The 24,861-nt window shown below is 60.0% G+C and overlaps 1 protein-coding gene across 1 annotated transcript in view; it reads left to right on the top strand.

Annotated features, from left to right (window-relative positions):
• ACTN4 (actinin alpha 4) overlaps window positions 1-24,861 on the top strand; it is a 69,711-nt gene that overhangs the window by 35,174 nt on the left and 9,676 nt on the right. The window contains exons 2-11 of the mRNA XM_039217755.1: window positions 8,137-8,251; window positions 8,487-8,606; window positions 12,051-12,137; window positions 13,027-13,114; window positions 13,709-13,787; window positions 14,942-15,023; window positions 15,769-15,854; window positions 19,986-20,078; window positions 21,757-21,987; window positions 22,469-22,616. Of these exons, the coding sequence (XP_039073686.1) occupies window positions 8,137-8,251; window positions 8,487-8,606; window positions 12,051-12,137; window positions 13,027-13,114; window positions 13,709-13,787; window positions 14,942-15,023; window positions 15,769-15,854; window positions 19,986-20,078; window positions 21,757-21,987; window positions 22,469-22,616 (1,129 nt within the window). The remainder of the gene's footprint in view (window positions 1-8,136; window positions 8,252-8,486; window positions 8,607-12,050; window positions 12,138-13,026; window positions 13,115-13,708; window positions 13,788-14,941; window positions 15,024-15,768; window positions 15,855-19,985; window positions 20,079-21,756; window positions 21,988-22,468; window positions 22,617-24,861) is intronic.

Here is a 24,861-nt window from a genome sequence, read left to right as displayed (position 1 = left end):
GGGGGGGGGGGGGGGGGGGGGGGGTGGCTTCGCCCCTTTGGAACAGGAATAACACAGTAATGAATGGAATATCTCCTGATTACTCACTCTCTGCAGGCTGTGCGTATTGCCCTGTTGAATGCTCTCATCGTGTCTGTTACCCTCATTTTACAAAGGAGCAAACTGAAGCTGAAATAGATGACCTCTGTTTTCTAAGGCCACGCCCAGTAAGTGGCCAGGCAAGGATTTGAACCCATGTTTGAGATTCGAGGACCCTTGCTCTGGAGCACCGTGCCACCCTGTCCTCTCCTCAGCCTGCCTCGTGCCTCGCCCGCTGCTACCCACCGCCTAGGCCCCGCCCTTAAACCAGGGTCTCTGCTAGTCCAGTGGCCTTGATGCCGCAGTGAACGAGGCTCCTGAGGGCTCCGTCCTTCTGTTGCAGGGGCAGGCCGCCAGCAGCGGCTTCCCTGGCTTGGGTGTGGAATATCTGCAGCTCCGGGATTTATTTTTTGTGAACTTTTGAAAGCAAGCAGTTTTAGCCCTAAAACTTGGGACTCTCACCAGTATAAAATGAGGTTAGAAACCATGAAGTCATAAATGACTAGACATGAGAAGCCCTAAAAACATTCGAATCATTGTAGGATTTACTGAGCACCGACTGTGCAAGGCAGTGGGTCCTGCAGTGGACTGGGCTCAGCCGCCCTCGAGATTATGGTTCGCTTGGGAGGGAGACTGCTTCTCCACAAAGGACCTCGTTTCTGAGAGTAATAAGTACAATGCATATGACCCACCGTAGTAAAGTGATTGCACGGGGCACATGTCAGGAGCAGGGAAGACCTGGGGTGATGTCATCCGCAGGAAGTCCTGAGTGATGGCAAAAAACTGGCCCTGTAAAGACCTACAAGAAAGTCTTAAGCCAGTGCTTGTCACGAGGTAGGAACCACATGCAGGCCAGTCTGTTGGAGTGACAACGTGCACGTGTTCTGGTGCATCGGCCGAGGCAGGAACGTTGGCTGCTGGGGAGGGGGTGTGGGGGAAGGCGGCTTTCTGGATGGACACGCAGGACCTTTGGAATGCTCACTACTCCACTCTGCGGTATTTATACCTCTCCTCTGACTGGGAAGGCAGAGCTTTTTCATGTAGGCTGAGAAAAGTCCGAATAAGGCAGCGTCAGGCCAGGACATAAGCAGCATTCCATATTTCCCTGTAATTGCTTTCGAATTAGGCTATGTCGTCATGGGGCAGGCACATACCATGCTTGCCCTGCCCCTGCTGGCTATGGATTTGAGTCTGGGGCGGGCATCTCATGGGGTCCCCCGTGCTGCGAAACCACCAGCCTCAGTTTCCCGTGCTGGCGGGGCTGCATCCATCTGCATTGTGGCCATGTTATCATGACCAGTTCATTTTCTGTCCTCAGCCTGCTCCCTGGATTCTGTCCCCTCCGGATCTGGTAAAGGCAGTGGGTCTTCAAAGATCGTGCTCAATCTCAGAACCATCCAGAGGCTCACAGGTTCCCTGGCTGCCTGGATGGTCCATACAGATGTTGCCAGGGTGATTGCCCTTTTGCCTGAGCCACTGGGAACCCAGATTCCCTTCAGCTGAGCTGTGGGGCCCAGAAAGGGCCTTTATGGTTAGTGTTGAAGCGCAGGGGTCAAGGGAGCAGTTTCTGCTTTCAGGAACAGAGAAGATGCCCCACTGGGGCCAGGCCTCGTCTGCAGCCTGGCAGTGGCCAGGCAGATGGGCGATAAGAAGGCTGGGTGCCTATCCTAGGAATAAATAGCCGTCCCTCCCTTGTGTCCAAGCCCCAGACACCCTTCCTGAGGACCCGTGGAAGCAGGAACCATGGGCAGCATCAGAGGCCACAGCAGGCAAGGTGGGAGTTCAGGAGGTGGGACGGCGCCCTCCCCCTCAAGGCAGCTGATGCCCCAGCGGAGCGGCAAACCCAACACGGTATTGCAGAGACAAGGTTTGAAAACTCCCAGCACCATGGGAAGCCCGGTCTTGCCTCCGTGTACCCGGGGGAATTTGCCGTGACCGATTCCAGTCAGTCCTGGGCCTCGTGGGTCAGGCTCTTGGCCTGTGCCGTCCCGCTCAGGGGGTGGGCGGTGCACACGGCGGAAGACGGGGAATGCGGTGTGAGGCAGCAAAGGGTTTTTCCTAAAATTTTGTTAAGCGTGGAGCCCATGGAGTCCACATGCGAGCATCTGCCGCATGAGTAGAAGTGGCGCAGCCTCCAACCCTGGTCCGGGAGCCCTGCTTGCCAGGGCCCATAATCGAAGCCAGCACGCCCGCCCCCGCTAGGGGACTTGGCCGAGCCTGTTTCCAGACCCAGACTGACTTTGCAAGAGACTCCCTTTCTTCTGGGTTTAGTGGAATTCCAGCTTCCAACAGACGTTTCCCTCCACACCACCCCCTTCAGTACTACAACCGTGTTTTGTAACAGGGACCATGTTTTGTAACAGGAAGTCGTTGAGAAGAGGGAAGGAGTTTTTTCAGCTGGGTCGGCTGCATCCCGCCAGGACCCTTGCCTCTCATACTCACCATCACTCTGCCCACTGGACCGCCGCTGCGTTGCTCTGTGCCTTGGGATGTTTACTTGTATTCAGTATGGGCCGAGTAGACAGGGTTTACCTCTTGGGGACCGGACAGGGCAGGGGAGGGAGTCATCGATGAATGGCTCATTAAAGCCCCCTGCTGCCACATTCCTGGCCGCTTAGGTCACCTCCCGAACAATATCCATCATTCATTCACCCAGCCGCCCCACATCCTGGCCACTGGGAGGGGTCCTTGTGACACAGGAAGGACTTTATGACCAGGGATGGTCTCCTCTCCCTCCCCCCCACGTATGGAGTGACAAAGCAGAAACCGCCCAGGGGCCCCTCTGAAGCTTGCCTTTGCTGGTGCACTGTGGCACTGGGAGTGGTGGCCGGGTCCCCAAGGCTCCTCTTTCTCTTCTGCCCGCCCTTCCCCTCCCCCACTCACACCCGGGGCTATTTTCGCACCAGAGAAAGATCTTGAACAGGCTGCCAGTGTACAGAGGCAGGTTCTAAAGCCTCTTCTCTGTGGTTTTTTTCATGTGTGCTTTCAAAGACAGTCGCATCCTTCCTTCCTCCCTAGCTAGGCCAGGGCTGGGCGCAGGCTCCCTTCTCACAGCGGCAGGGACGCCCCTGGCTCGTTTTCCCTGCCTCACCGAGGTCCAGGCCACCCTTCAAGACGTAGGCGAGTGTTGGAGGCATGGCTCTCCCTGGTGGCCTCGCTTTGTGCGCTCCCTTCCAACGTGGGGGCTGAGGTGGGGCCGGGGCCCTTCGTAACTCCACTCTGCTGGCTCTGCTGTGCCAAACTGGTACCCAGTGTCCTGCTCCTGCCTTGTGGATGAGCGGCCGCCCCGTGTTTGGAACTGTTGACAAGCTCTGTGACCTTGGGCGAGTCCCTTCCCCTTCCCCGCCTCAGCTTCCTCGTCTGTAAAATGGAGATGATAATTTTACATGATCGTGAGGTTGGAGGTTTTAAAGGGTCACTATGTATAAATAGTAGGAACCAGTAATTAGCAGTTATTGCATAATTACCTTTAGCACCCCTCCGCCACCAGAATGTAAATCCTGCGTCTGTTTCCCTTCTTCCTGTGCCCGGTGCCTAATAGGGGTTCCCAGTGGAATCAACCAGGTAGATCCATGGAGCGCCTGAAGACAGGGCCACTGCTCCGAGTCCGTGCTACCACGAACACGGCCCTAGCGATAAAGCCCAGCCCAGCTCGATGCCTTGTGCCTTTTCCTGCTGCCACAGAGTGCGGGTAGCTCTGGACACCGCCTACACCCCCCAGTGAAACAGAACCCCCGGGCTTGTCTTCCTCAGTCACGACAGTTGGTATCTCCAGCGCGGCTCCTCTGCCTTCCTCCCACTGCTCAGCTTCTCTCAAAGGCTTTTACTCTGTTTTTTCCTGGTCCTCACACACTGGCCCTTGCCGCCCTCAGCCGGCAGCAGCCAGCGTGACCTTTCGGAAGCCCCGTGAGGTGGGCCCTGCCAGCCTCGTGGCACAGCAAGCCCTGCCTCATTCCCCTTCCCCTCTCCAGCCTCCTGAGGGCCTTCGCACGTGCTGCTCCTGTCACCTGGAAAGTCTCCCTTCGTTTTTGTCTTAACTCATTCTCAGTCCTGCCAGAGTGGGGGAATTGCCTCCTTGGGGAAACTCCCCCGTGTCTGCCCCTGCCTAGATCAGGGGCTTCCCTGCTGAGTGCTCCTTAGCCCCCTCTCTAGGGCTGGCGGGAGAGAGGGCACAGGCCAGGACCTCGCAGCAGGGCCTCGGGGCTCAGAGTACCTGCCTTTAAGTCCAGCTCTATAACTTGCCAGGCGCGTGACTCCCTGTGGTCAGGTCACAGCACCCGTCCGACCCTCGGCTTCCTCATCTGTAAAATGGGGCAGTGGTGGTCCTGCCCCACAAGGTAGTGATGCAGATGGGAGAAGTTAATACGTAACAAAGTGCCTCGAACAGTGCCCAGCACGTAGTGAGCTCTGCAGACATGTCTGCGCCGGCCATCACTCTTACTTCTCCTGTGGGTGTCACTTCTGTAGCCTAGTGGTCACTTGATTACGGAGATCCTCTCCCTGTTCGGACTGGGCGCTCCGTGAGTGCAGGCTGTGTCCACTTCTGCTCACTCCCGTGTCCTTGGCACAGGACCTGGCCCGGGGTCGGCCCCCAGCAAGTGCTTGTCAAGGGAATGGACGTGTTCCAGCCCCACAGGGGCCCGGGGCGTGCGGAGCAGTGGGACCTGTTGGCGGTTGGGCTCCGTGGCTCACGTCACACTCTGAGGACTTTGCACGGCGCAGGGCGGTGTGGTGGGCGCACAAGGCCTCTGTCTGTTGAAACCACCCTCCACTCTGTCCCCCACAGCTTAGCCTACGCTGGGTGGGGAGAGGAAGTGGGTGAGTAGAGAGTTATTCTTGTGACCAGCTAGGAAAAACGGGATGTTTCGTGTCCTGTTAGCACCGCAGCTCCTGCTCCCCAGCCGCTGCTTGAGGAAGGGGTGGTCTTGGGTTGACCCGTGCCCGGAGGGTGGCCTTGCGAGGTCCTGCTCTCCTTGTCCGTGAGCCTCTGCTGTCGGCACACGCCCATCACCTTCCAGGAGGAGAAAACAACCAAGCAGGGCATAAGGGTAGGAGGCCCCATTCTGTGTGTGGCCGGCTCAGGAGAGAGCGCTTCGCTCTTGCCACCCGGGCCAGGCCAGGGATGTGCTCCCCAAGCCCTGCCCTGTGTTCTGCGGGGGGCCCTGCCTGCTTCCCGCGACGGAGACAGAAGTACAGGCCACAGGGACCACTGACTCGGAAACAGGCCTTTTTTCGACCTATGTGTAATCCCGAGTGCTGACGTAATCTGTGCCGGGCGCAGTCCTAGGCGATTCACTTGCATTACATCGTTCAGTCTTCGTTTAAGCGGAGGGGTTACCGTCCCCGTGTCATCATCAGGGTTATCCTTCTGGCAGGTTGCCTGGCCGGCAGAGGCCAGATCTGAACCAGGTCTGCGTGAGCCCCAAGGCCCAGAGCTCTCACGTGCTCCCCAGGGAAGATGAGCAAAGGATGGGGACGTGTCTGTGAGGAGGGAGAGCCTGAACCCCACGAGGCGGGATTTGTTCGCAGCCTCCACAGGAAGAGGGTTTCCTGAATTTCATTTTGTCTCCCAATCGTGGAGGTGGGGTCAGAGCCTCTGCAGACAGGGCAGCAGCCCCCGTGCACACAGACTGTTCGTTCGGCCTTAATTCTGTGCCAGGCGCCGCGTTAGGTGCTTTAAAGCATCTCCCTCATTTTGTCCTTGCAACCACTGCAGGACGTCGGGTCTGCCGAGTCCATCCGACAGAAGGACACTGAGGTGTGAGTAGGTCCAGGAGTTGGCATTCAGACCCAGACCCATGCCCTTTGAGAGCCTGTGGGCATCACCCAGGCGGGCTGAGGTGACGGGGGCTGCCATTTAGACACGCTTCTGGCCCTGCCTGCGGTCCCGCGGCCTGTATCTTGGTCCCGGCAGCACCGGGGCACCAGGGGGCTTGCACTCTGGGAACCGCCCTCTTCCGTCCTCACCCTCGGGGTGCGATCGGCCGCTTTGCTCACTGGCATCTTTCAGGTACATGCACGGCCTGCCCCAGCCCGGCCTGCCGCCCGCCGGTAGGACGGCTGAGCTGCACACCTCGCCGGCCGGCCGCAGCTGGCCGTGCCCCACGCGTTACAGCAGCCCGTGAGCTGTGACACGGAGCTCCTGCCCCCTTGCAGCTTGCACGCGTGCAGGCGACCTCCAGTAACACACGAATGACTAGAAGTTGCTGTGGGGAGCTGCGGGGGGCCACATGGTGGCCGGGGCAGCCGGGGGACAGAGAGCGCACTCTGGGAGCGGTGGCAGGATCTCGGGAGAGGAGATCGGGGGAGGCACTGTGACGACCAGGGACTGCTGTGTATTGAGCACCCGCCACGTGCTCTGCAGGCATCGCCACCGCACCCTCCCAGACCACGTGCCAGATTGGGGGGGGAGGGCAGGTGTTAGGGAGGTTGGACGACGTGTCCGTGTGCGTAGTGCAGCCAGCAGCCTGGCCCTGGTTTGTCTGAACTCAGGGCTGTGGAGGGGGACTGGGAACCGAGGCGGGGAAGGCACATTCCTGCTTCCTCAGTGGGAGCACCTGCTCCGTGGCCAGAACTCGGTCGGGGATCAGAGTCGGGTCAGGGTGAGCATGTCGGTGTGGATGTCCCCGAGGAGCTGCCCTTCAGGCTGACTTTGAGGGATCAGCAGGTGCCAGCTCAGGAGAGGCAGAGGTAGGGGACAGGCACCCTGCCTGAGGGGATGGCTCTGCACAGGGTGGGCTGTGTCCCCCATGCAGAGGAACTCTTCGCATCCACCATTTGGGTTTGGAAGAAAACCTCACTGCGTCCTCGCTGTGTGCAGCGTGTTAATTAGGGGGCTCCTTTGTCTGGAGGGGCCTTGTGTTGTGTCTGAATGAGCAGGAGTGGTGACAGTTGTCAAAACACATGGTGCTCTGCCAGAGGCTGCTTGGAAGCCCCTCGCCCCCCACGTGGCCTCTGGCTCTGCCTGGGCATGGAGCGTGCGCTCGTGTGCACTCCTGGCCCTCTGCCACCTCCAGGCTGGCCCCTGCAGATGGGGGGCGGGGCACGGGGTTCTGTGAGAACCAAGAGCGGGGCGTTTTCCCCAGACCCTGCTGTGGGAGGCTAATTGGGCCGGTTTCCCCAGAAGGTGTCTGGACACGTCCACCTTTAACTGATGGGACACACTTCCTGGGGGCTGGTGTCTGGTGACATGGCCGAGTGGCTGGTGCCCTGTGCTGGATGCTCTGGGTTTGGGGTTGGGGGTTTGGGTTTGTTGTCTGTGGCCCTCTCTACCCGAAAGCATCCTTTCCCCTCCCAGCACCTGCATGCCCTTTGTTCCAGACACTTCCTCAGATATGGCCGCCTAACTCTGGTGGGGTGGGTGCCTACCTCCCACGTATCTTCCAGCCTCCTCAAGCCCCCCTGAGATTTGGAAGAGTAGAATGTGGAATGTTCTCCAGGGACTAGAGGGTGTCTGGCCTGTAGGGAAACAGATGAGGCTTGCCCAGGGCTCAGAGGCCCTGTGCTCCTGGCCTTTTAGGGGAGGTGCTTGCTGCCAGGCCACCCAAAACTCCAAGAGACACTGAGGGGAGGAAACCTTACATTTACAGCAGGCTTTTCTCTTCCAACGGCTTTCCTATCTCAGGTCATCTCTGCGCCCGCAACAGCCCCTACCTGAGAGGCAAGGAAGCCAGCACCGACTAGGACCTGTGGCCTCGTCTGCCTGCTCGGGTGGGGGGAGGTGGTGGAGGGCTCTAGGTGCCTGTGCCAGAGAACGTATGAGTGAGGGCCCTGCGTCTCGCTTCCATACTGGGGCCTGGTGCCCAGGCACATTTGCACAGGTTCTAGTCCGTGCTGTGCCACTTATCATCCGGACAATCATGCGGTGGGTCTCTTAACTGCCCCCAGCCTCAGTTTCCTCAGATTGACTTGCCTAGGTCGCTTAAAGATCAGAAACAGCATATAGGAAGGCCCCATGGTGGACACTGTTGTCCCGGGTCAGGGCTGTGGCCCAGCCCTTTTGCTAGAAAGCCCAGCAGCCGCGCTGACCCTCCAGGCCTCTCTGCCCTGCTTCCCCAGACGTTCACAGCCTGGTGCAACTCCCACCTGAGGAAGGCCGGCACGCAGATCGAGAACATCGATGAGGACTTTCGAGACGGGCTGAAGCTCATGCTCCTTCTGGAGGTCATTTCAGGTGAGGCTCCTGTCCAGCAGTACCACCCGCACCCGGAGCAGGTCCCGGGGACCCGGCCCACCTTAGCTGTCCCTTCGCTGCTAGGAGGAGAGTGAGGCCGTGAAGGGCTGCACTGCAGCACACCCAGGCACCAGACAGGGTCGGGGGTGGACAGAGTGCCCTGGTGGCCACTTCTGGAGGGCACAGGACACTAAAGTTTCCCTTTCTCCCCCTCTTCATTGGGTGCGGCTCTCAGGGGAGCGGTTACCTAAGCCAGAGCGGGGCAAGATGAGAGTGCACAAGATCAACAATGTGAACAAGGCGCTGGACTTCATCGCCAGCAAAGGAGTCAAGCTGGTCTCCATCGGGGCAGAAGGTGAGCTGGGAAGGGGCAACTCAGTCCTTGATCTGAGGCTCAGAGCCTCAGCTCTGGGCTCTGAGCAGGAGTTGTGTGGGCAGCAGAGAGAGCACTTTGGGGATGAGCGCTTGGGGGGGTAAAGCCCCAGTGTGTATCCAGCAGAGCCACAGTGGCGGCCCTCATGCAATCGTTGGGCCCCCAAGCTCCCCCTCCCCTCCGCACGCAGAGCAATCTGTCTAACACTCGGGAAGCCGGCGCCCAATTTCCTGTAGGGCAGGCCTCTTCTACAGGGCAGGAATGGCCTTGCCCTGGACCCTGGACCCTTCACTGGCCCTTGTGCTGGGCCTCAGAAACACTGACAGACACGTGACCTGGCGTCCCGGTGCCTGGAGCACCTTTGCCCTTTGGCCCTGCCTGGTATCTGTGGAGATCTTGGGGGAGGACGTTTGAGGCCCAGTGTCAGGGCTCTGGGGTGGGAAGTGCAAGTCCGAAGGTCAGTAACCAGACTTTTCTGGCTGCCTGGCCTGAGAGAGTTGGGCCCCTGACTGGATACCCAGGGCCCTCTGTGCCCCGTGGGGACACCTAGCACTGCCATCCTTCGTTCTAGACCTTTCCACTAAAGCAGCAGCATACTGTTCCCCCAGCAGCCGGCTCGTCCTTAGCTCACAGGTCCTTTTGGAGATGAGGCGCGGCCTGATGGAGCCCAGAAGCTCCCCGTCAGATTGCACTCACAGAGTCAGCTCATCAGAGCAGGATTTCCTACACCCTGACATCCATGTTGTCCCAGCTTCTAGAAAAACAAAGAAAACTAATTGCTGTTAATGACAGGGCTCTGAGAGGTTGGCCAAGACTCTAGGCCAGAGTGTGTGTGCCGAGTTCCAAAGCTCTGCCCCCTCCTGGGACCTCAGGGAGGGGCGCCAAGCGTCACATGCCATGGTTGGGGTGGTTGGTGTTTGTTTAAAAAAATCAAAACCCCAAAATCAGTCGGCCCTTCAAACTTTCTGTCCTTGCACGGATCTTTCTCCTGGCGCTGCTCCAGCCTTCTGCTTCTCACAGCTGCATTTATTTTGCTCAAATGCTAGCCCATAAATACAGGAGGGGTTAGAGGAGGGACCCGGTGGCATGCATCCGTTTTCATTTGGAGAAAAACTTTGTCTAAAAATGTTCTCCCTTCATGCCCGAGTTGGTTCACTCCCAGCCCCTGTGGCCACCGGGCCCTGGGAGAAAGCTGGAGAGTAGCCTGCCGGAGGCACCCCGGGGGTTCAGAACACCTGAGAGCTGCCGCCTGCCCCCCATCGCCCTTCTCTCCACGCGGTCTGGGCCGCAGCCGAAACATGGCTGTCTTGTAGGGGCACAGCTATAGGTCCGGGAAGCAGCTGGTGCACGTGTCACGAGAGAATCCGTCTTCCTCCCTCGGGGAGCCCTCCGAGCTCTCCGTGGCCAGCCTCCCTGTGCGGCCTTCTGGGTGTGGGAGCTGCAGCCGCCTGGCCAGACTGTGTCCCGTCCCTGCTCTTCAGTGCCTGGCACTCGAGAGGAATGCAGCATAGGTTTCCTGACGGGGTACCTGCCCTTGTTCCCGGCTGGGGGACTGCCTGGTTTCCAGGGCTGGGTTCTTAGCCCCGGGAAAGGGCCCGACACACATGGTGTCCTTCCGTCATTGTCCCGCCTTGGGGCAGCGGGCTGTGCTTATTTCCTTCTGGAACTCTCAGGCCAAAAGCCACCCTCTGCCATCAACCTGTGGCTTCTAGGGGGCGGAGGGAGCTTCTCCTTCTCCCTCGTGGCTAATAGGCCCCACCGTTTCCTGTCCAGTGAGTCCTTGGGGAAGGCCGGGCCCTGTCCTCTGGGTGATGGCTCTGCCTCCTTTCCAAATCAAGCCCACCCTGGAGTTTTCTGTTCTCGAGGGTCAGTGAGCAAGGTCTTTTTTCCTGCACCTGCTATGCTGAGACGTCGGGGGGCGGAAGGCATTAGAGGCCTGCAGAGGCACGTCTGGCTGGCAGACCAGGGCTGAGGCCGCGTGCACTTCTCCTCCCCGCAGTAGACACATGGCGCCCTGAGCATTGCCAAGATGAGTGTTCTCTAAGCTGCTGCAGCTGAAGGGCGTGTGGCGCAGACCCTTGCAGCGCCCCCAGACGTTTGAGAGAGTAGCTGTCCAATTAGTGAAGAAAGCGTGTACGTCCCCGGCTGGGCCTGTGGCCCGCTCTCCCTGCCCCGCGTCGTCCTGCCCTTCACAGGGGTGGGGCCGGGTAGCAGGCAGTGTTCTCGAAGGCAGGCGGTGAACAAAACCAGCACATACGTGGTCACAAATGATGGGCAGCATGTGAGGGGCAGAACAGGGTGCCTGCGAGAGGGGGCACCGGGCTGGCACCTTCGGATTGGTAATGGGGGGAGACATTTTGGAGAGGTGACAGCAGAGGTTTAGAGGATGGGAGGGACGGCCACCTGAGGAGGGGGGCCTGAGGAGAGAGGGTCATGGCGCACTTTGTGGGTGACCAAAGGTGTGAGGTCCTGATAGCAAGAAAGCCTAGCTCGCCAGAAGGACACGGCCAGCGTATTGTGGGCAGTTAGGGGCTGGCTCACCCGGGGCAGGACTTGTAGGTGGGATTTGAGAACACGGGCTTCATTTTCGATGTTGTAGGGCTGCGGGCAGGTGAGTGGCACAAATCTGATGCACCTTTTAAAGTGACCACCCTGGGGGCGCCTGGGTGGCTTAGTCGGTTAAGCATCCGACTTTCGCTTAGGTCATGATCTCGCGGTTCGTGGGTTCGAGCCCCACGTCGGGCTCTGTGCTGACTGCCAGCTCAGAGCCTAGAGGCTGTTTCGGAGTCTGTGTCTCCCTCTCTCTCTGGCCCTCCCCTGCTTATGCTATCTCTCTCTCTCTCTCTCTCTCTCCTAGAAATAAATAAAACATTAAAAAAAATAAAAATAAAAAAATAAGGTGACCATCTTGGCTGCTGTGTGGAAGTGTATGGTACGGGGCACGGAGGAGGCAGTGTGTCGAGCTCGGGGGTTGGAGGGGAGACCATGGTGGCCTGGACAGAGGCGGCAGCAGTGAGGTTGGAAGAAAGCAGACAGGTTCTCAATAGGAGTACAGCACGCACCCGCCAGTGGGGAGACATGCCCATGACCGTGTGAGGGGTGCAGACAGGAGGCTGCACATGCAGGCCCGGTGCCTGGGAGGTCGTCAGGGAGGAGCCATCTTTGGGGCTGGGCAAAGGAATGAGCCGGCTGGGTGAGAGTAAGCCTGTGTGGGGACAGCATGTGTGCAGAGGTCCACAGGTGCCGGGCAGCAGAAGGTTTTGGGGACAGCGCTTCCCAGCGCTCAGGCTGCGTCTCCCAGGGAGGTGGCGGACAGGCCTGGGTGGCCCCCGTTGGACGATCGGAGCCGGTCTCTGCATAGAGCCGGAGAGAGTCCCCTCTGGTTTCAGCAAGCTTCTCACCCTCTGCCCCCTTCCATGCATGCAGAGATTGTGGACGGCAACGCAAAGATGACCCTGGGCATGATCTGGACCATCATCCTCAGGTTCGCCATCCAGGACATCTCTGTGGAAGGTGAGAGCCTTTTCTCCCCGCCCGGACCCTGTCCAGGCCGGGGTGTGCTAGGCGGTGGTCTGGCGGTACTGTCTTCATGCTTGAGGCTCTTGCGTGTTTCCCGGCCTCACTCGCAGGCAAGGCTGGTTCATGAGATCTGGCCCGGGCTGTGGGTGAGGGGCCCCCAGCCGCTGCCCAGCTCTGGCATCCACCTAGAGCCCTCTGGCCTCCGTGGCTCTGTCTCAGTGGAGCCTCACACAACCCTTGTCAAGTGGGCATGAATGTCCCCATTTTCCAGTCAAGGAGTCTGAGTCACAGAGCAAACTAGCGACAGAGTCAAGCCTGGCCTGGTTCTTTTGCATTAGCGCCTACGTGTTTCTGTTTGACACCCCCACCCGCAGACCTTTACGTCCGCGACCCTGGGGCCGGTCCCCCTAAGCCCGTGCGTGTGTCATGGCATGAACAAGGTCGTCCCTGCTGGGTGGGGAGGGGATTCCTGCACCAGGCCAGTGGTGACCCTGCCCTCCACACTCCCGGTCTGCGGAGGGCTGAGCTGCCCGTGGGGAGCCGCTAGGCGCCCCAGGCCTGCCCTCACCACCTCCCTGGCCCAGCACTCGGGTCCAAGGCCAGCGTTGGGGGGCTTATTTGGCAGTGTGTTCTGGCGGGTAAAGGCGCAGGCTCTGTGGGCAGAGACATGGCGCTGTCCCATCACTGCCACTCCCTGGGGTGGCCCCCCGGCTCCGTGCAGGCCAGTGTTGGGGTCAGCAGAGGCCTGCCGGCCATCTGGAGCAGGGGGAGCCCCCGCTGCCGGCCCTGCTGCTCTTCTGTCTGACTCCTGCACCTGTCTGCCTGCGCGGGGCTGTGAAGTGCGAGTTTTGAGCGAGTGCTCCCCGGCCTTGTGTGTTCACAGAAACCTCTGCCAAGGAAGGGCTTCTCCTCTGGTGCCAGAGGAAGACGGCCCCGTACAAGAACGTCAACGTGCAGAACTTCCACATCAGGTGCGTGCACGGCCAGGGCCCCCCAGTCTGCCTCCTCCCCTCGTTTCCCCCCAGGAGGGAGGGTGTCCTCCCAGCTGCCCTCCCTCCCTTCCCCTGGTCTGTCCCATGGGTCAGGGCCGGTCCCCCACAGTGGGCCGTCACCCTCCACAGTGGGCCTGTCCCGCTCAGTGGGGCCTTGCGCACACAGTGCCCAGCAGGTCTTGGCGGTCCCGGCGGCCGCACTCACTATAAAGTGCCCGCTGCGTGCCAGGCGCTGGTTTACATGTATTTACTCGTTCAGCTATCCAGCAACCCAGCGAAGCATAGGTCCTGTCACTACCCCATCTCACAGACATGGAAACTGAGGGAGCAGGAGATTATGGGACTTGCCCAAGGTCACGCTGACAGTAAGCGCAAGCGCTGGGTTTTCACCCCAGACCGTCTGGCCCCGGCAGTCCTGCCCATGGCCACTCTGCCACGCTGTCCCTTCTCAGAGCCTGGCGCACACACTACCTCAGTAAACGGGAATCAGTCGTTCTGCAGGTGCCCCTGGCTGTGAGCGCTTACACTACGGTGAGAGGGCCCTCCTTTTAACCTGTGCCTTTCCATCTCCAGCTGGAAGGATGGCCTTGCCTTCAACGCACTGATCCACCGACACAGACCCGAGCTGATCGAGTACGACAAGCTGAGAAAGGTTTGCCGCTTGCACGTCCCTCAGTGGCCCAGAGATGCAAAGAGTCTGACCCTGAGTCTGACCCCGACTCTGGGTTGCCTCTTCCACGCCCGTCCGTTACTGGCATCCAGAGCTGGATTCTGTGCTCATGTGGGCAGGGCTGGGAGAGCCTTGTGCCAGCTGTCACCAGACCCCAGGCTTGGTTGGCTAATCCTTCCCTCCCTTGCTCCCCTCGGGGACTATCCCCTTCTCCCTTTATGGGCATTGCAACTGCCCACGGTGATTTTAGGACCTGGCTGGCCATGCCTTCTAGGTCCCCTTCCTTAACCTTTAGACTCTGGAAGCATTTCTTCTCTGTCTGATGGAGAAGAGGGCTAAGGGATTCCAAGCCATCACTGCAAGCAGGTGTTTCCCATGCAAGGTCCCATTCGCATTTGCCTTCACAAAGCTTGTGAGCCTGTAAGACCAAGGTCCTGCCCTCTGGGAGCTCCTAGTCAGTGGAGGGGGCAGGACAGTGTCCAGAGCCAGTGGGCCCCACAAGGCCATGCACATGTGCTCAGGCTGAGTGGGGGTGGGAAGTGGTAGGCCCAGAGAGGTGCGGCAGAGGAAGGAGGCCACCGTGAGCTGGCACGGTCTGGGGCGGGCATTCCCGGCAGGGGAGGCATGAGCCGGCACTTCACCTCTTCAGGCCCCTCTGAGTAATCGAGCTGGGCCCTAGCTGGACATCAACGAGGGCACATGAGGGAGGGTCTTTGATCCTGGAAGCAGTGGGGAGCCGGTGTGAAGGCTGGACCGTGGGAGCCTTCGGCTTACCCCTGACCCGTCACCCCCCCTTCCCCCCAGTGCTCTTAGGTCTGGACCACACTTCCCAGGTTTCAGGACAGAGGTCTTCATCTGGGGGCTGGGGGCAGGAAACTGTGAGGAAAAAGCACACCTGCATTTTTCTCTGGGGACAAGGTCGACGCATTTCCCCACACACATCTCCAGAGGCCTTCCTTTGGATGGGGATTGACTGCGTGCGGGTGCCCGCCTCCCCCACCCCCATAGCAGCACAGGAGGCTGAGTCTTTCTAGTCCTGCCCCTTTCCAGGATGCCTCCCTTCCAGGCCTGCCTCGCTCTTCTGTGCTTCTGCACCCTGCCCCTGACAGAGTCTTCCCTCCCCTCCTTCCTCCCAGGACGACCCTGTCACCAACCTGAACAACGCCTTTGAAGTGGCCGAGAAATATCTAGACATCCCCAAGATGTTGGATGCAGAGGGTAAGTACATCCCTTTTGTTCAGTCCCCACCCTGTCCCGCGGGCGTGTGTTGCGGTAACTTCAAGGAGCTGGCGGTGCCAGTGAGAAGGGCTGAATGCATCTGGGTGAACCGGGGACAGTGGTGCTGCCCAGGAGTCGGAGGGGGAGCAGCCTTGGCAGACCAGGCGGGCTCAGAGATGGCGACGCAGGGGAAGCAGGAGCCGGAAAATGACTGGCTTTGGGGGCCACGTCTCAGAACCGGACTCGAGTGTCCTGCCCAAGCCCTGCCCCTTGCTCAGGATGGGCAAGCCAGGTGGCTAGGGAAGGCCCCTGCAGACTTCCGGCTTGCCCTAGGCTCAGGGTCTGGAGTCCATCAAAGTGCAGTGTTTGTTTTTTCCTTTCCGGCCTTCCTCCGTTTCCCAGCCGTGCACCACCCCCGGCCAGGACCCATGTCTCTGGACTCCGGTGGCCCTAGGGATTGACAGTCCAGCAGCCCCTTGAGGCCATTCTCAGAGAGAGGAAGTGGCCTCATTCTAATCCAATTCCCACAGCCGTGGCCTTTATAGAGACCACAGGGGCTGGAGGGGCAGAGGGTACGGACAAGCCCACCGGAGTCAGGGGCCACCGAATCCATTCTGAGGGTCCTTCTCCTGGGCTGGCTGTGGCCTTGGGAGACTTTGGATCCCGGTGAGCGACCACCTCTCCGCCCCCGCCCCCCCCCCACGGCCCTTCCTTGGGCAGTTTAACCCTTGTCGTTCACTTACAGACATCGTGAACACGGCCCGGCCCGACGAGAAGGCCATAATGACCTATGTGTCCAGCTTCTACCATGCCTTTTCGGGAGCGCAGAAGGTACCGGGCAGGGCCGGGCAGGCCCACCTCGCCGCCACTGCCCAATGCCGCCGCTGCCTCTCGCCTCCCACGCTCACCTCATTTCTCTTGCAGACGGCAGTGGCCTCTCTCCGACTGGAAGCCATCCCCCGACTCCAGGCGTCCCTGCCCAATTAGTCTTTGCTCCCAGTATCCATTGAGTGCCTGACCCGTGCCAGACTGTTCCAGGCATTGAGGATCCAGTAGTGGCTGAGTCAGGCAGGACCCCTGCTCTCATGGAGCATACGTTCCAGTGGGCATGACAGACAACAGACGTGTCCACAGATAAAAAGTCGTTTCACGTGGTGATAAGCACCGTAGAGCACGTAGGGCAGGTGGTGGGCTGGAGGTGCCTGTGGGGGCTGCGTCAGCTGGGGCCCTGCCGGGGCGCTTCCGCTGGGTGCGCTGGGCAGCCACCTGGAGTGATGCCCAGGTGCTGCTGGATGAAGATCAGCAGGAAAAGCATTCCAGGCAGAGGGTAGAGCAAGTGCAAAGGCCCTGAGGCAGAAATGAGTTTGGCTTATTCAGGGAAGAGTGGAGAGGGAATAACTAAGGTTGGGGTCAACAACAAGGCCAAGGTGTGTAGAGTCACCATGGTCTGGGATCAGGACCCCAGGAGACCATTTGGTGGTCTCTTCCGGAGTTCTAGGTAGTCACGTGACACCTGATCTCACTGGTGTATTCAGAAAGGTCAGTGAGCTTTTGATCCCTCTGGCCCTAAACCAGTCTGTCTGTCTGTCTTTCTTTTTTTTATTCATTTATTTGAGAGAGAGAGAGAAAGAGAGTAAGAACACGCAAGTAGGGGAGGGGCAGAGAGGGAGAGAGTCCCAAGTAGGCTCTCTGCTGTCAGTGTGCAGAGCCCGATGTGGAGCTCGAACTCATAAACTGTAAGATCATGACCTGAGCCGAAATCAGGAGTCAGGTGCTTAACCGACTGAGCCCCCCAGGTACCCCTTTCTCTCTAAAGGCAGGAGCTAGCGTCACAAACCCAGGTCTGTTAGAAAAGGACCCCACCTATCCAGACTTGTCTGTTTCCCTCTACGAAACCTCAGCAAAACGTGGCCACACAGCCGGAGCCAGGGTTTGGCTTCCAGTCCAGAGCAAGCGCTGTTTCTCCCGCATGAGCCTAGGGTCCGGCCCCGGCCGCCCTCCCCGCATCTTTCACTCTCTCCTGCCTCTCTCTCTCTCTTTCTCTCTCCCTCTGCGCAGATATTGTAGGCACTCTGAGGCCAGATGAGAAAGCCATCATGACTTACGTGTCCTGCTTCTACCACGCTTTCTCGGGGGCTCAAAAGGTGAGCTGGGGCGGGAGCACCCCTTGCTGCTGTGCCTGGAGACTTGCCCCGCTGTCCCCCGCACGTTCCCACCATCCATCTGTGGTTGGAGCCCCAGCACAACGACTGACCTGGGCAGGTTTCTCGTGACGGTGGGCCTCCAGTTCTGCCATTGAGCCGGCGCTGGTCCAGTGTGGACACAGCACAGATACTCTCTCCGTGAATACGTCCCACCCTGTCAGGAGGGTGGTGACAGCCCAGCGTCTCTGGGCGGTCGAATCCCAGCAGAGCTGCGGTGTCGGCCCTCGGTTGCCCTGCCCTGTCCATGATGCACAGCCAGCCGCTTGCCCGCCGCACCGGGGGTGCCCTCTCACTGGGGCTCCTTCCCTCCCAAATGCCCCAGGAAAGGCTTGCCGCGAGCAGGTCAGACTCCTCTCTCAGCCTGACCAGCCCACCGAGTTTGCAGGGCCCCGGGCCCTGGCCGCCTCACTGATGCGGGCAGAGTGTTAGAAGTGTCCGTTCGCGGCAGTGGCTGACCATGTCCGTGGGAGAGAGGCCTGCCTGGAGGCCTGCGCCCCTGTGCCCTCCGCTTGCCTCCTGGCCTCTGGCCTCGGGCAGCAGTGTCCTCCCCCGACTGGATGTTGCATCACCAGTTAGAAGGGGTCAAAGAGGGGAAGTTATTAGCTCTTGTTTCTTGAGCACTTAGTACGTGTGTGCGGACAGTCCTCCAAGGACCCGCACACACCCTGGGGGCGTGGGTGCCTTCCTCTTCACTTCAAAGTGGTGGAGACTGAAGTTCAGAGAGGTCACAGGGCAGGGGCTGGGCCCGCTGTCACCGTGGACCCTGCTCACCGCCTCTTAGCAGTGTGACCTTGGATGGGTCACTTCCCTCAGTTCTCCATCTGTAGGAGGATGAACTGAGTTCATGTAGCGTGGAGTGAATTCAAATAGCGCTGAGTCCCGTAAGTGCTCCATGAATGATCGGGTGGCCGGGCCACCCTGCAGGGCCTGCCCCTGCCTCCACGGCCCTTCCAGCCGTGTGGCCACAGCCTCTCCCCACCTACCCAGCTTGTGGCTGCAACTCGCTTGGTGTGATCTGCTGGAGGGCGGAGGCGGGGCATGGGGGCGGGCAGCCATGGAACATTCCAGGACTCAGACCCTGACTGACAGCATGTGTGCCATTGGACTCCCCGCTCTGCAGGCCCAATCCAGCCTCAGTCCGCCACACACCCCCTCTTCAGCCTCCTGTGCTTAGAGCTGAGCTCTGCTGTGGCGGGGCTGGGCGGCCTTGAGGGACCTGTGGGAGCGGATGCTGGCAGGAAAACTCGGGCCAGAACCCTTGGGGGTTGTCGGGGCAGCTGGGTCCCCCTTGTGAGAGAGGCTGTTGCCCGTTCACCAGGGGATGTGCCGCATCCCAGCTTCTCCAGCTCTGGGTCCGGCTTCCCCCAGCCTGTGTTTACTTCCCAAGACAGCCTTGTGATGCTTTTATTATTGCTGCTTGTCCTCGGGGACTCCCTCCTGCCTCTTGAAAGAGTGCTCTCTGGCATTTGTTTTGCTTTATAAATACAAGGCGAACCCCAGGCCTGGCACCAAGCATGCCCATTCTCTTCTGATAGTTTATTTCTAGTCACTAAAGCGTTTGCTCCGTGTGCCTTTGTTCACTCACTCATTCATCCGCTCTGAGAACCTGAAACATACCAAGCCCTGAGCTGGGTGCCAGGAATCACCGCTGACTAGCTGCTCCTGCCTCCAGAGCTCTGCCCAGCACGGCGGGGTGGAGGGTGGTCTGAGCATGGGGTGACTGTTGTCCCTCCAAGCCAGGGGTCAGGGACTGACCTCCTTGACTCCGCCCATGAGCTGTGACCTTACCTCTGCATCCTGCACTCACCGAGGCTGGGTGTTCATTGGCCGAGGCCCCTCTGCCCCTCCTCTCTGAAGAGCACTGCCTGGGGCCGTATGGGACCGCGATGCACCGCGTGTGCGTGTGTGCGCGTGTGCCCATGTGTGCACACCCCAGTCGCTCTGGCCCCTGCTCCCCCCCCCGCCCCCCCGCCTGTCCCCGAAGCAGCATGTGGATGGGAGAGGCTGTCAGTGCCTGCCGCTCCTGGGTCTGGCGCCATCCCCCAGCCTCTCTGTTTTCCTTCCCCACCACTCTGTAGACCCTCCTCACTATTTCTGTTCCTGTTCTGTTGCTGTTTCAACTTCTCCTCTTGGACCCTTTCTGTGCTTCCTGAAAGGTACCTGGTCTCTCCTCTCCCCGTGTGGCACCCCCTCGCTCTCCTTCTTCTCTACTCCTTGCATTCCCCCCCCCGCCCCCCCGCCAGCAGGACGCGGGAGGACGTTGTCCTGTAGTTCTGAGCAGAGACTGAGCAGTCTCCGCCACTCCCTGCCCTCTGAGGCACGGCTCCCTGCAGCCCCCGGGAGTGTGACTTCTGCCCAGTGAGCATCAGCACCCACCTCAGGAGGATTAGGAAGGGGACACGTGTGCTCTGCCTGTGCTCTGACCACAGACTTCTCCGGAGGGCGCCGTACAGCTTTCCAGAGCTTGGCCTCCCTGCTGGGGACCCTCTCACCCAGGGGACTTCAGGGCCGGGCCCAGCTGAGGACCTAGTGGGAGCGCTGTTTGGCCCCTCCAGGGGCCAGGCTGCAGGGCCCAGCTCTCTGGGGAGGGTGTGGGGGCGCCGGCAGAGCCCGCCAGGACATGGCTGCTCGGGGTGCCGTCTTGCTGGAGCTGTGCGGCTTCCTTCCTCAGGGACTGCTGCGCGGGCTGGGGGTGAGCCCGGCAGGAGGGAGGGTCACCGGCCCCGCGTGGCCCTGACGGTGGTCTTCCCTGCCCCAGGCGGAGACTGCTGCCAACCGGATCTGCAAGGTGCTGGCTGTTAACCAGGAGAACGAGCACCTCATGGAAGATTATGAGAGGCTGGCCAGCGACGTGAGTGCCACTCACCCAGCCCTGGTGGCCCCACCGGAGCAGAAGGATTGGGTCGCCCCTTGTTACCCTTGGCTCCCGGTCACGTGACACTTGCCAAGGGATGAGCGGGTGACGCTTTATAGATGAAGCGGATATGTGACCCTCCAGACTAGTTTCACAAGGCCAAGGGTCAGACGGCTGGCGTGTCATCTTGCTCTCTGGCTCCCTCCGTCTTGAGTTTGGGTTCCTAGAGAGGTGCTTAAGGAGAGTTCCGCGCGTGCACATGCACACACACACAAACACACGGCTCCAGAATCATTGGGAGAGGTTTTAAAAAGCTTGCCATGTCCTCACCGGGAGATGAGTGACTCCCTGGGATAGAGTGAGACCCTGGCGCTGACACGGTCACAGGACCATGGCTTGTCACGGCAGGCCCTGTGCTCTCCACAGCAGCCCTGAGAGGAGGGAATGTGTGTTACTCCCTTCCCCAAGTGGGGAAACTGAGACCCAGAGAGGGGCTCGGGCACCAGGCCTGCAGCGGGTGCAGTAGTAGAGAGCCAGGATGTGAACCCAGGCAGCCCCACTCCACAGCCTGAACCCAGAAAGTCAGCTGGGGATTTGGGTGTTCAGTACGTCTCTTCTGGATTCCCTCCTGTGTGTGGAAATGTCCGTCTTAAAAAAACAACACTGAAGCTCAGAGAGCCGTGGCTCTTCCAGACTAGTGGTTCCCAGAGTTCTAAATTTTGCGGACCAGGAACATTTGTAAAAGTACCTGACAGCCAAACTGTAGTGACCAGCTTTTTGTTTTGCCAAGTGAAGGCCATTTTTAAAAGAAAAGGCTACCGGGGTGTCTGACTGGCTCACTTGGTGGAGTGTACAACTCTTGATCTTGGGGTTGTGAGTTCGAGCCCCACGTTGGGTGTACGGATTACTTTTAAAAAGAAAAGAAAAAACTACCTTGTGTTACCACTGTCCTTTCACCAAAAAACGGTTACATAGTTCTATCTCAGGATCCCATCCATTCCTAAGAAAGGGCATTTGGCTCTGAGCATCAAGATATAAAGACACAGACCCCTTTTTCCTTGCTTTCTCGTTTTGCCAGAACTTGGCATTTGGGAACCACTTGTTCAAGTGTGTCTGTGCTGGACAGTAGCTGGTCTTACTCTTCTAGAATCTCCAGTTTGTTTGTTGGTACCCTGTCCTCACTCTATGTAACAGATACAAGTGGCTCTTCAAAAACACATGTCACTTTTTCTTTTCTAATTGTGTACGTCCCAGGCCCGGGGCGTGGTGCAATGCCATAGGCTCTTCCCATGGTGGGCTGACAGCCCACAAGCAAGGAGGCAGTAAGATGTCTGTCAGACAGTGCCAAGCTCACCGACATGGCAGTAGTGGGGCCATGCGGTGGGGTGTGGCAGGAGGGATGCTGGAGTTGAGGCCCCCTTGCTTGGACCGGAGGAAAAGGAAGACCAGGAGCAGAGGCATGAACAGGAAGTAACCAGAGAACTGCACAGTGGTTCACGGCAGGCGTGCCACCCCATACCTGCCGGCCAGAGGGTCCCAGTGTGGATTGTGGAGGAGTGAGGCTGGGGGGGTCAGAGCTGAGCCGCAAGACGGGGCCCTTGAAGACCCATATCCCTCACGCCTGCGAGCAGGGCAAGGCCCTTCCAGCGCGCTGAGGCTTCTCGTGGGCCCGCAGCTGCTGGAGTGGATCCGCCGCACCATCCCCTGGCTGGAGGACCGCGTGCCGCAGAAGACCATCCAGGAGATGCAGCAGAAGCTGGAGGACTTCCGGGATTACCGGCGTGTCCACAAGCCGCCCAAGGTGCAGGAGAAGTGCCAGCTGGAGATCAACTTCAACACGCTGCAGACCAAGCTGCGGCTCAGCAACCGGCCTGCCTTCATGCCCTCCGAGGGCAAGATGGTCTCGGTGAGCACGGGGGCCGGGAGGCAAAGCCCACTGCCCCAGGCTAGTGTGTGGCCTGCACTGGCTTTCTTAACTAAAAGGCACAGGCTGTGGGGTGCAGGGGTGTGGTAGGGGGTGCACTTGACCCTTCACCACCTTCCGCCTCCCCCCCTCACTCCTTAGAATTTTAAACCAGTCCCCAAACCACACATTATTTTGTGTGGCCTTATCTCAGTTTGGACCCCCAGCTGGCCACAATTCCAGGACCACCAAGTGCTCAAGGAGAGTGCTTTTCAGGAGAGGGACGGTATTCAGCGGACAGTCCCCTGGCTCCCGTGGCGCCATCCATGACATTCATTCATTGTCATTTATTCATCTAATGCAAAAACTGGATCGCCCCTGCCGTGTGCCGCGCCCCGTCCCGGTGCAGGGGATAGAGGTGATCCCAGCCCGTATCTGCCGCTGGCCTTCCCCTCGTCAGCCCTGCTCTCTCGTGTCCCCGTAGGACATCAACAACGGCTGGCAGCACCTGGAGCAGGCGGAGAAAGGCTATGAGGAGTGGCTGCTGAACGAGATCCGCAGGCTGGAGCGGCTCGACCACCTGGCGGAGAAGTTCCGGCAGAAGGCCTCCATCCACGAGGCCTGGACTGACGGTACGGTCCTGCGTCTCACTCAGACACGTGCGCGTGCGTCCCCAGCCCCTCCCGTGTGTGTGTGGGTCTGCTCCTCAGACCCCCTTTTCCCGCTGCTCGGGGACGAGCCTGTCAGAAATGCTGTCTCTGGGCTCTCCGGGCCCCGGGCAGCAAGGGGTGCTTTGGAGCCAGGCCCTCCTCGTTGCCCCCTCTGCTCTGGCTTCCGAGGTTACTTCCAGCTGGGCCCCTTCCTGGATGGTCGGAGGCTTGTCAGCTAGGAGCGCAGCCAGACCTTGTGCCGGCTCCATCGAGCAGTGACCCTTGTCCCCGTCACTGTGCCGTGTCTTCCCCGAGGAGGGTGACGGTGCCGGGGCGGGGGGGGTGGGCCATCCCATCCCTGGGAGCCTGTGTTCAGATTCCACCTGCCTTCCCTCTCCTACCCCTCTGTGACTGTGGACTTCACACTGAAGAGCCCGTGCTGGGTGGGCCTTTGTGCCTGAGCGTGGTCCTTCATGGCAAGGCCAGGGAGCCGCCCCTCCGTTCTGTGGCCTGAGCTGCAGCTGGTACTTGCTGACCAGCAGCCCCATCCAAGAGGGCCTGGGCCCCTGCAGGGTGGCTCTTCCCAAAGGGCAGCGGTGCCCCATTTCCCAGCAGCCGTGCAGCCGCCGATTCCCTTGGCTCTGGGTGTCGGATTCTATCATGTCCAGGCCCTTGGTCAGGACCCACACCGCGGGGGAGATTCCGAATCCCAGGGGTCTGCAAGCCTTCGGAAAGTGGCTGGGAGCCGGGCTTCGCGCCCGCCCACTCTGGCCATGTTTCTCCCTCCTGACCGTGCCCTGCCACCGCCACTCTTCCCGGCTGATTTCACACTTCCTTGTGCTGTTCGGTGTGATATTTCATCCATCCACCCCCACCCTTCCCCACAAGGTGCTCACTGAGCCTCGGGCGGCTCCTCCAGCCCCCACCCACCCAGCTGTGGGGCAGTCAGCCCCAGCAATGGCCGGACATTGAGATCTAGCTAGAAGCACCCAGTCGGAGCCCACCCCACACCCCGACTCCTGCCGGCCTGCGAGCACACAGCTCTGAGCCATCGGGAGACCAGGGCCCACATCCCCCGCATCGCCGGCTGCAGTTCAGCTGATGCCCTCCTTACACGAGTGTAGGCCTCCGTTTTCTGGCAGCAGCTGCTGGGCCCAGAGCGACACCCTAACCCCCCACTGCTGAGGAGAATGCAGAGGAGGCCATGAGGAGGCAGCCCGGGCCAGGGAGTTGGGCACCTCCTTCTGCCTGGCAGGGGTGACGTCCACGGGAGAGGGGGTGCTACCGTTTAGTTCATTTGCTCATTTTTTCATTCACTCATCTCTTGACTGAGCACGGCAGCTTTCCAGGTGGACGAGGTCCCTGCTGGGGGACCAACGAGCCAGCAGACCCTGGCACTTGTTTGGTCGGAGGGCCCTTGGGCACATGAGTGCACTTTACAGCGTCCATGTTCCACACCGGGACCCAGCTGTCTCCTCCCGTCATTATCCTGTCCCACGTCTCCATTGTCCTTCCATGGCCGCTGGGCATCACCCTCATGGGTCTTCCTTCCGGGGCCTCCTGGTCCATGTTCCCAGCTCTTCAGGCCCTCACCTGAGGCCGAGGGGGTGTGGGTGTGCTGGCCGCCAGAGTGCCTTCCCTGGGAACGACTGGGGCTGGCCTTCACTCAGAGGAGAAGTTGGCTCAGCCTGGAGCCAGGGCCCAACTGGTTCAGCGGCCTCCACACGCCCCTGTCGCGCCCCTGCCTCCCTGCAGGCGCTTTGGCATCCGGCCTTACCCTTCGCGTCAGCCTGGAGCCCCCGGGCCGGCTTGCTCACTCTCGTTCCCAAGATCTGGATGGAGCCTCTGTCCTCTGGGCCACCCGATTGTGCAACAGGGACTGCCCTTCTGGCCCCTCTGTACTCCCGGGATCCGGTAGTAGCGGCCTTCTTTCTCTGGGGAGGCGGGCCCGGGAGTGGGTCGATCCCCGTCACTCTGTGCCTCCCTCCCCACCCGCCGCAGCCTGCGGGGCCAAGGGTCCAGGTGGATGCTTTGTAGAGGGTTTGGGATTCTCTGGGGAGAGGTAAGAACGAGCCCCTGCGTCTCTGCTGTGGCTCCCCTTGGCCTGAATCCAAGGCATCCGTGGCCTGGGCCATTCCTCCTGGTCACCCTCCCCCACCCCACCCCCGCACCCCCTGCCAGCTCCCTTGCTGCAGCTCTGCTGAGGCGGGGAAGCGGTAACCTGCTA

Source organism: Hyaena hyaena, unplaced genomic scaffold (assembly GCF_003009895.1).
Source record: "Hyaena hyaena isolate Hyena2069 unplaced genomic scaffold, ASM300989v1 scaffold_721, whole genome shotgun sequence".
Lineage (NCBI taxonomy): Eukaryota > Metazoa > Chordata > Mammalia > Carnivora > Hyaenidae > Hyaena > Hyaena hyaena.
This window is presented reverse-complemented; position numbering and strand designations above follow the sequence as displayed.